This window comes from Hydra vulgaris, chromosome 05 (assembly GCF_038396675.1).
Source record: "Hydra vulgaris chromosome 05, alternate assembly HydraT2T_AEP".
Lineage (NCBI taxonomy): Eukaryota > Metazoa > Cnidaria > Hydrozoa > Anthoathecata > Hydridae > Hydra > Hydra vulgaris.
This window is the reverse complement of record NC_088924.1, coordinates 31,852,501-31,864,112: the sequence shown is the minus strand read 5'-3', so window position 1 is coordinate 31,864,112 and position 11,612 is coordinate 31,852,501. Positions and strand designations below refer to the sequence as shown.

At 27.0% G+C, this 11,612-nt stretch overlaps 1 protein-coding gene across 2 annotated transcripts in view; it reads left to right on the top strand.

Annotated features, from left to right (window-relative positions):
• Positions 1-2,107: 2,107 nt before the first annotated feature.
• Positions 2,108-11,612, top strand: part of LOC100211473 (putative GTP-binding protein 6) — an 85,894-nt gene continuing 76,389 nt past the window's right edge. For both annotated transcript variants that reach the window (XM_065797912.1, XM_065797913.1), the window contains exons 1-2: positions 2,108-3,193; positions 9,952-10,050. In XM_065797912.1, the coding sequence (XP_065653984.1) occupies positions 2,541-3,193; positions 9,952-10,050 (752 nt within the window). In that variant the 5' untranslated portion in view covers positions 2,108-2,540. The remainder of the gene's footprint in view (positions 3,194-9,951; positions 10,051-11,612) is intronic.

Below are 11,612 nucleotides of genomic sequence, written 5' to 3'. Positions count from 1 at the left end.
TCAATTATTAGGCTTCGTAGATGAAATGACAAATGTTGTTTTCTTGATGCCATTTTGCTGAAATGCTATATTTTATTTTATTTTTAGAATGTGTTTAAAAAATTACTATTTTCAATTTTACTTACTAGTCTGATTGTTTATTTCGCTGGATTTACGCTAAAGTTACAACCTATTTTGCTAACATACAATTATTTTTTTTACAGTTAATTTTATGCATCATTAGATCATTTGTATAAAATTCAATAGGTTTGAAAAGCAGTTAATTCTCCAATACACAAATAAATTTTTAAAACAATACTTGATAAGATATCTAAAAATTTTTTAGATAATTTTTAGATATTTTTATTTTTATTTATCTTTGAACTTATGATTTTTTTTTAATGTATCTTATTTTTTCTTCTTCAATAACTTGTTTCTCCATCAGTAGGTTGATCACGAAACTTCATAATGAACCTACTGGTGGAAACAAGTTGTTGAAGAAAAAAAATACAATAAATGTTTTTACTAGTTTATTATTGCTTTTAAGAAAATTGAGTTCTTTATTGTTCTTTAAGAACATTAAACACTCTATTTGCAGAATACACTAACATAATATATACATACATATATATATATACATACATATATATACATACATACATATATATATATATATATATATATATATATATATATATATATATATATATATATATATATATATATATATATATATATATATATATATATATATATATATATTTATGTATGTATGTATTTATTTATGTATGTATGTATGTATGTATGTATGTATGTATGTATGTATGTATGTATGTATGTATGTATGTATGTATGTATTTATGTATGTATGTGTGTATGTATGTATGCATGTATGTATGTATGTATGTATGTATGTATGTATGTATGTATGTATGTATGTATGTATGTATGTATGTATGTATGTATGTATGTATGTATGTATGTATGTATGTATGTATGTATGTATGTATGTATGTATGTATGTATGTATGTATGTATGTATGTATGTATGTATGTATGTATGTATGTATGTATGTATGTATGTATGTATGTATGTATGTATGTATGTATGTATGTATGTATGTATGTATGTATGTATGTATGTATGTATGTATGTATGTATGTATGTATGTATGTATGTATGTATGTATGTATGTATGTATGTATGTATGTATGTATGTATGTATGTATGTATGTATGTATGTATGTATGTATGTATGTATGTATGTATGTATGTATGTATGTATGTATGTATGTATGTATGTATGTATGTATGTATGTATGTATGTATGTATGTATGTATGTATGTATGTATGTATGTATGTATGTATGTATGTATGTATGTATGTATGTATGTATGTATGTATGTATGTATGTATGTATGTATGTATGTATGTATGTATGTATGTATGTATGTATGTATGTATGTATGTATGTATGTATGTATGTATGTATGTATGTATGCATATATATATGTATCAAAAAATATTAAATGTAAAATGTGATAATCAGTGTTATGCTTTAGTTTTTACAGTTTTCAGGACAAATGACATATGGATAATACATATGGACTATAAATGGGTACATAGGGAAATTAAGCTTGATTTACATTTAAAATTGATATGCAATATGATAAATTATTATATGTTTCTGAAAACCAATATTAATAAATAAGTATAGCTTTTTATACAAAGTTTTTCTAAACAAATGTGTATTTTTGCTAATGTTTCTTTATGTTGATGTTTACTTTAAAAATTTATTGAGAATTGCAAAATGTAGTTTTGACTAAAAATAAATATTACATTGGTTTTTATTAGTTTTTTTAAGCATTTATTTAATGATAAAGTTGAAATTGTTACACATTTAATTATAGTTTTACAATATCAGGATTTGTATTTCTTATAACATTAAAAACTAGTCATTGAAGTGACTTCCTAATAAAATAAACAACAAACAAAGTGGGAATGGTGTCAAAGTGGGACCAGCGAACTGTTTAACTTATAAAATTTTTTTTGAGTACAAAGATTAAAGAATAAGTTAAAAAATGAAAAATAAAAAACATTTAAATTTAAACAAAAAATCAAAACCAAGTTCTTGTTATAAATAAAGAATTACAAGAGTATGAAGAAAAAAAAAAGTAAAAAGAATTAATTTTTTTTACTGATTAAATGATTGTTGATTATGTTGAATTATTGCTTTTTTAAAAATAACATGAATATATATAATATAGCAAGTGCAGCCCTGGCACAGCGGTTAGAGCGCTTGTTTTATAAACAAGAAATTTGGGGTTCAAAGCAAGCTCTGGACATATTTAGTGCCATTGGTAAGGAAAGAGGCATGAACGTCCTATTTAAATTTTCTTCTGTGGTGCTCTGTGACAAGATCGTATAGATTTTATGGGGGACCTAAAACAAAAATTAAAAAAAATTATTTGTAACTATATTATTTTTTAGTTTGTTAATTAAGCTGATTTAATTGTTAAATTTAGGAAAATAAATAATAAATAATAATACCAAAGTAAAATGTATAAAAAATGGAATCAAATTGTTAGAACAGTTAATTTCAAAAAATCTATTTCAGTGTTTCACCCTAATCTTAAAAAAAGCAATAAAGATATCTTAAATGCATCAAAGAATGATTTTAAGCTTAAAAAGGAGAGTCCATTTATTTACAATGCTTTTGAAACTTCAACTGATGAGAAATCATTGAATGTTAAACTTGCATACCAGCATGCAAATAATTTATCAGAAGTTGACGAAAAAGAACGTGTTCACATAATACAACCAAATTTTAAATGGGGCAAACACAGACATTTAACAAAACTATGTGAAAGTCGACTTGAAGAAGCTGAGGCACTTATAAATAGCATTGAACATTGGAAAGTAAATTCCACTTGTATTGAATCTATACATGAGGATAATCCAAAAATGTTTTTTGGTTCAGGGAAATTGAATGAGATATCTGATCATGTTAAAAAGCTTGTTGAATCTGAAGAAATTACAGCAGTGTTCATTAACACTGGAAAACTCACATCACAACAAATAAAAGAACTTCAATCAGCATTGGGTTGCAAAATTTTTGATAGATATCGTGTTGTTTTGGATTTGTTTAAAAAACGTGCCGGCACAAAAGAAGCACAATTGCAAGTTAAGCTAGCAGAGATCCAGTATTTAAGGTGAATGTTTTTTGTTTTTTTTAAATCTATTTAGTTATAAATAAATTATTATTTATATCAACAAGAAGAAAAAAAAAAAAGTGACTGATAATTAAAATGCAGATAGTTGTATGGCATTTTGTTTTGTTCATAGCATAGCTACACTTTAGTTAGTTTAATCAAAATTTATAAGGTAATTGCCAGTTATAATCTTCAGTAAGTTTACAAGATTTTTGTTTCATATCTTTTATAATTGTTAATTAATTAGTATTAATTAATATTATATTATTAATTCAACAAAGATGTTATGTATAATTATAAATATAGGAAGTGATTTAGGATATTTTTTGGTTGTTGATATTTTTTTAATTTACGATTTTTTTTTATTATTAATGTTTCAGAATTTTTTCTTTTTAATTATTACAAGGTAGATTAAGACAGTAGTTATATTGTTTTAGATTTGCAATTGGAATTTGTCTAAAATTTCTTATTGCTTTGTTTTAATGCTGTTATATCTAATGCAAAATTTTTTATAGCACAAATTTTTCTCTAAAAAATAAATTAGAAATGGAACTTTGAGTGTTGCTTAAGGGCTAGGGTGAAGTGGGATATTTATATTTTCCTGGATCCTTTTGTTTGAATATTATTTTTAAATAAATTGAGAAAGCTTTACACAAATATTCAATTAAAAGTATAACACAAATTTATTTGTCTTGCAACTTAATGATTGCATAAATATATTTTTATTTAATTATTAATAAGTCATTATACATATTTTTTGATTCACAACACTGCAAGCAACCACTATTAAGTTGGGAGTAACTAGAAAAAAATAATAGAGTTATAGAGCAAGGAAATGGTTGACAGAAGACTTAAAAAGTTGAAGGTTTCATGAATCAGGAAAGCATGGCGATGGGAAAGAGTTCTAAAGTGCGGAGAAAAAAGCTAGACAAATAAAAGTTTTTAGAGGATGTAGAGACAGATACAGTAAAAGAATGAGACTTAGCTGAATGACGAGTCAAGCCGAAATGAGATTTAGTTAATGGAACTAGAGATGATAGTTCTTTTAGCAGCAACCGTGATAGTATATGTAGAAAGGAGAAAGAGATGCAACTTTACGATGATGTGAAAGAAGCTCAAGCTTAGCAGATAAAGTGAATCCAACTATGTATACAATGCATTTTTGGATCTTGTCTAGAAGAGAAAGAGCATCATTAGAAGAACCAACCCAAATATGACAACAGTATTCCATTCAGAGAGGAATAAAAGATTTGTAGAGGTAGAGAATGGAATCAGGAGAGAGAAAATGGCGAGCATGATAATGAGAAGCAACTATAGCAGATGCTAATTTAGCAATTGATTGTATATATGGTTTCCATGAAAGGTCAGTAGTAAACAATAATCCAAGTAGTCGTAAAGAATAGGACTCAGTATAAGGGTTGCCATTTATTAATATAGAAATGTACAGCGGTAGTTGTTTTATTGCGATATTGCAGTAAATAACTGAGTTTGGTTGAAGTTAAAATTTACAAGCCACTGTGAGCCCTAATTTTTTACAGAAGTGATTGCTGTCTAAAGCGATCAAAAAGAGAAGACTTTTTGTCAAGAATATGATTCATCAGCAAAAAGAGCTACTTTAGATGTATGGTTGTCGGGATGATCATTAATGTAGATACAAAAAAAACAAGACCAAGGATAGAACCTTGAGGTATCCCAGAAGTTACTCAAAATAATAAATAGTGATGGCCTTTAAGGATAACTTTAAGAAAGTGATTAAAAAGAATCAATTTGATAATCTCAAATACTTTCCCAGATACACCATATGAAACAACCTTATGGAGAAGACCAGCATGCCAAACTTTGTCGAAAGCCTTGGATATGTCAATTGCAATAGCCCTAGCCTCTCCGCCTCCATCTAATACACAATAAAATCTTTTAGTCACAGCAGTTAGCCGTAGAGTGAAAGGATTGAAAACCCTATTGATTGTCTGACAACATGTTATTTGACTCAAGATGGAATGTGAGAAATTTGTTGATCAAAGACTCAAAGACATTAACAGAAAGAAGACTGATCGGACAATAATTAGATAGAATATTTTACCGAAAAGAATGTTCACCGGAGTTTTTGTAAATTGAAACAACAGATCCCATTTTCCAGCAGGCAAGAAAACAAGACTCAGTAAAGCACTTATTAAATAGTTTAGAGAGAATTAAAGAGAGTTTTGGAAAACAATTTTGTAAGACTATGACAGGAATGTTGTCTGGACCACTAGCCATAGAAGGGATTGATCGAGATATGACTTTAGCAACGGAAGCTGGAGTGATTTGTATGTCAAACAATGGGTTAACCTGTTTAATTGGAATGGAAGGAAGAAATCAGCCATAAGATTTGAGAGTCGAATTAGAAGAAAAGTTTTTTGCAAATATTTCTGCCTTATCCCTGGGATAGGTACGAAAATCAGTCCCATGAATGAGAGATGGAATATTAGATATACTTTTCCTAATGACTTTGTTGAAGATTTTCCAAATGTCTCTAGAGCCTAATGTCTGAGATAAGATAAGAGATTTAGTGAACTGAGAATAATTGAACTAAGCATCTGAAACCTTCATTACACATTGATTTCTTGCAATAATAAATAGCCATTGTTTTGAGCCCCATTATTATTAAATATTAAATTTTAATAATAATGGGGCATTATTATTAAATATTAAAAACTAATTCTCTTCTAACAAGGCTTTAAGTTAGATTCACCAGAGAACAAAGAATATTGTTAAAAGGAAAGCGAATAGTTGACAGAGGACTTAAAAAACTTGTATGAAATAAATTGTATGAGTTAGGAAAACATGAATGTGGGAGAGAGTTTTAAAGCATCGATGTGTGAGAAAAAAAACTAGATGAATACAAGTTTTAGAGCATAAAGGACAGATACAGTAAATGAATGTGACTTTGCTAAATGAATCAAGCAATGAGTTTTGGTTGATGGGAGTAGATAGATATAGGAGTGTAGATGATAGCTTGTTTAAGCAGCGACCATGATATTTACTTATTTTATAAAAATAAAAATCATTGTTGCTGCTCGAACAATTGTTGCAATTCTTTCTTTTCTACAAATACTATATCATAGTATTTGTAGAAATGAGAGATTTGCAACAATGCAACAATGGGATAGTGACTTAAGCTTGGCAAAAAGAGCCCAACTACATTTACAATATGTTTTTTAGACTTAGTCAAAGAAGAGAAAGTTACATCTTTAGAAGAACCAAACCAACAGGGATATATAAGAGATTTATATAGATAGAGAATTGTAGGAATAGGAAAAGTGAGAAAATGTAGAAAATATAAAAAACTTAAAGCAGAAGACTCACTTGGAATATTATCATTCATCAGTATATGGGTATCAAAGTATTGTGATTGGTAATATCCATATATTGATGAATTCAAACAAATTGTTTGAATTCATCAATAAAAAAGTAAATAACTGAACTGCAAATCTAAAGCTGTTGCAGAGGAGAGATCAAATTCAAGATTGGCAGCCTGTTTAAGCAATCAAAAAGTGATGTCTTATTGTCTAGACAGGAGTATATGGTTGTGTCTTCAACAAATAGAGCCACTTTAGATGTAAGATTGTCTGGTGGATCATTAATAAAATAAGAAACAGTGCAGAACCAAGGATAAACCTTTTTCTAATTGATTTAGTCATTTCAATGAGTTTGTAAATTGTGGAGTGATTGGCACAAAATCCATAATGATGTATGTAAACCCATTTAAATTTTTCCAGGAAAACGTAGAACCTATTATAAATTTTTTTTTAAAGAATTTACTTATATTAGAAAGCAGAGAGTTTGCTTCAGAATGCCATATTCCTTTGATTCAGATATTTCTCCTTTGTTGAGTCTTCTTAGTGTTATGTGATTTTCCTTTATAGTTCTACTTTCTTTTAACAACCTTTGACATTTTTAGTAAATAAAATTTAGTTAAAGATTAACCAAATTGAAGATATCAGTCAAGATGTTTAGTTTGTTAAATTATATTTGACACAATGGCATTTAATTTTCAAATGTTTTAAGTTTTGAATTTTAATTGTTTTTGAATTTTTGATAAAATAGTCATTTATAAATAGAGTTTAGTCAAAGCTTAACCAAATTGAAGATATCAGTGAAAGTGTTTAGGTATGTTTAATTATATTTGGCGCAAAGTATTTTATTTTCAAGCATTCAAAGTATGGGATTTTTATTAAAGTATTGAAAGTTTTGTTAATATATACACAAAACTTAATGGGTTTGTTCTTAATGTATTGTTTCATGCTGTTTTGATCTTTAAATTTTAACATGTGCTCATCTATTGTCTGCTGCTTGCTTGCATTTATGGCACATTGGAAACAATTATAAAATAATCTCTGATAGAGGGTAGAATCTAGTAGCCCATATTAGTATTAAAGTATTAGTGGTATATTTATGTTTTGATTTACCATAGTGTGTCACAGGTTTGACTCCACCAATTTCATTTATTGTGGTACAAGTTTCATAGAAAAGATCTGGATGCTCTTTGACAACCTTTTGCGCAAAATCAACTTCCACAGTCTTTAACAGTCAACTTCCACATCTTTAAGTAAAAAGCTTCATGATCAAGCAGCAAACTAAAAATTAACATCATATGTTACAAAAGAGTTGACAGAAACAAATGCTATTAGCAAAACTAAATTAAGAATTATCACTAAAAAGTTTAAATAATTAGTACAACTCATAAAAACATTCATAAGAGTGAAAATAAATGTTCAATAAAATCTATATCAATGCATTGTGTTCTATATATTTGTATTCTTAATCATAAAGAAGGGTCAAATAACATTATTTCAAAGAAGAAATTAGTATTAATGAAAAATAACTAAATTTGAAAAGACTTTGTATTAATCGATATAATGCATAATGTAATAGGCAGATAAAATCTTTAAAGGGTTAATACTAAAGTAAAAAACAAAGTATGCTCTTGATGACAAAACTTAACGGTCTGTGCCACATGACCCAACTTTACACATAACAATTGATGTTTTGCTGAATTAAAACATCATTAATGTAGACCACCTACATACAACCCATCTTATGTTGTTGTACACCACTTTTCTATGTTTTACAAAAAAAAACCAAATGTTCGATTGCACTAAATCATGTCAGATTGTGATAGTCCATATAATATTTTGTAATATATAAATATATATATATATATATATATATATATATATATATATATATATATATATATATATATATATATATATATATATATTAAGGTTCTAAAAACAACTTTTTCTGAAAATGACTGCTGGCACCCCCTGAATATGTTGTATATAATTAAAAAGATGCTAGATTTAAAAAATTTTTAAATAAAAAATATTTTAAGGGGTTGCTACCGACCCTCAAACATTATATAGGTCCCTAATATTATTAAAAAAAAAGTTTTTCAAAATTATGTCATGTTGGGTCTCAAATGAAGGGAAACTATATAAAAATTTTAAAAATATTAATCATTTCATAATTAAATTTTTATTTTAGATTTTAGTAAACAAAAAGTTACGTTTTTAAACTAAAAATAAAAAATAGGGAGTTAACAAGATTTTTTGATTATAATTTTTTTTATCTATGTTTTTTTATAAAATGAATATTATTTTTGAAATTTGTATATGATTTTGCTTCATTTGAGACCCAACATGACATAATTTTGAAAAATGTATGTAGCATATATATTAAAATAGACAATAAATTTTTGTATATTTTTGTAATATATTGATTATGTAGGGTATTTAAATACAAAAAAAAATTTATTTTGTTTTGTTATCCACCTTGTACAAGCCCTTTTGGAATCACTACCAGCATACTTTAAAAACGCTAACCAATACCTTTGCATCATTGAACAACACAAATCAATCTCAAATGATTTTACATTTGTCTCTCCAGATAATATTGCGTTTTACACTAAGAATAACTGAGATATTGAGGCAGTGAAGTTTTCCTTGGATTCGATACTCATGAAGAGTCTACCTCATCAATGCCTATCTTTCAACACTATATTCAAGTTCAATGACCAGCGTTATTTGCTCTACCCTACATCAACTTTTTATGGCACATTTTAAGGCTATTATTATTGAACAGTTCGCACACCATTAAACACACCATTATAATTGACAACATTTTTTTCATTTTCACAGGTTCTCGAGAAGAACCCTACTATCAAAGTCACTTCAGACCATTTGAACATTATCATCTGTTTTTTAGACATTACCATCTTCAAAAATTCTGACAAGGATCAACACAAATCTTTGCAGAAAAAACTATTTGAACATGTTTTATTTTAAATGCATTTTATGTTTCAATGGTAGAAACTTTATAAAACAATGGTAACACAATAATGTTATTTTATAATAGCTCGAGCTTTTAACAAAACAACCTTTAATTGTTTAATTGTTTTATAGTGTTTTATACATATTACATAGAGTTTTATAAATATAAAATTCTATGTAATATGTATAATTCTATGTATAAAATGTAATATTTATTGTATTTATTACTTTATGCTTATCTTTGTTTAAAAAAAGGTGTAACTGATAAATAAAAAAATAATGATGGTTAATAATTAAAAAAATGACAAAAAGTTGCATAATAGTATAAATATATAGAAGGTCTAATGAACATTGAGTTTTGATTTTTTACAATATTAAAAAAAAGTTTCATGCTGTTAAAACCTAAACAATTTTTCTAACATAATTTTCCATTCCATTTTCCAGATCACATCTTACATCTGATGAAGCAAATTATGATCAGCAAAGAGGGGGTGGAATGATGATGTCTGGAGCTGGTGAAACAATTATTGACATTAAACGCAGGTTGTTATGAAAATTTTTTATAAATAGTTGTGTCCATTTTATTTGTCAATACATTTACAAATACATCCTTGGTTAGACACAAAGATTTTTATACCTAAAGGGTATGTACTTATACCTAAAGTTGACAAATAAAACATTTTTTACTATTTTTTAAAAGTGGATGTTGTCTAGATATGTTGCATATATTTTAAATGTGATTGTGTATATTTTGTGTAGTAGTTTTGAGAATATAGTTAATATACATATAAATAATCTCATATAAGTAGTGCACATATATATATATATATATATATATATATATATATATATATATATATATGTGCACTATATATATGAGATTATCGAAATATCCACCCTTTGCTTTTTTCCACACTCGTTGCAAAATTGACCACAAATGAGTTGTTGATGTCGGACACGATTTTCTTAACTTACGATCCAGTTGTTCCCATAGTAACTCCATTGGGTTGAGATTAGGGGATTGTGGGTACCATGTCATAATTTTGAGTTCTCCACAAGCTCCTTTTTTTTGCAAATAGTTTGTACAGTATTTAGCTGTGTGTTTTGGGTCATTATTCTGTTGCATGGTGAACCCGTGGCCAATTAGACGCTTTCCTTAAGGCACGGCATGTCTACATAATATCTTATGATATCCCTTCTTATCAAGAATTCCATTTATTTTCACGAGATTACTAACCTGATTAAAAGCAAAACAGCCCCACACCATTACTGAACCTCCACCATGTTTGACAGTAGGCTGTATACACTGTGGATGAAATTTTTCAGTAGCTGTTCGGCGCACATAGATCTGTTGCATTGTTCCAAAAACAAGAAATTTGGATTTGTCCGTCCACAATACATTTCACCAGTCTATATCTGTCCAATTTGAATGTGCTAGAGCCCATTGAAGTCTCTTTTTCAGGTTGCAAAAGATTGCAAGTTTTCTTATTCAAATTTACATAGTAAATATATGCTCATAAAAAATTAAACAGCTAAGCAAAAGTTTTTTAGTTACCAAATAAATTACATTGCAAAGAATGACAGAAAATATGTAAAACAGTGTTTTGAAATAATCTTAACACTAAAACACAGCTTTATATACAAACAAAGTGATACAAATTTTTATTTATAAAAAAGAAAATTTTTTTTTTTTGAAAACTAAACATCATTAAAAAAAAGAACATTTTATTATTTACAATTATTATATATTTATACATTATAACGAAAAAATATATATAAAAAAAGTTATATACTAAAAAAAAAATTTAACTAAATTTTCATCATCAATTAACAATTTATAGATTAATTAACTACAAAAATACTAATTATAGATGCAGTGTATTTTTTTTTTCTCACCACTCCCTCTCCTCATATTTTACTTTCTACAGGATCCACACTCTCTATTTAAAAAAAAAAAAGTGGGCCCTCTATTTGTTCTGCAGTATGCTGAAAAAGCTTTGTAAGATATATCTAAAATTAAAAAAAATAAAAAATTATGATATGATGAAAGAAGTAAAAACATTACATACTAACTCTACAAACCAATTTACCTGTTGTTGATTTTT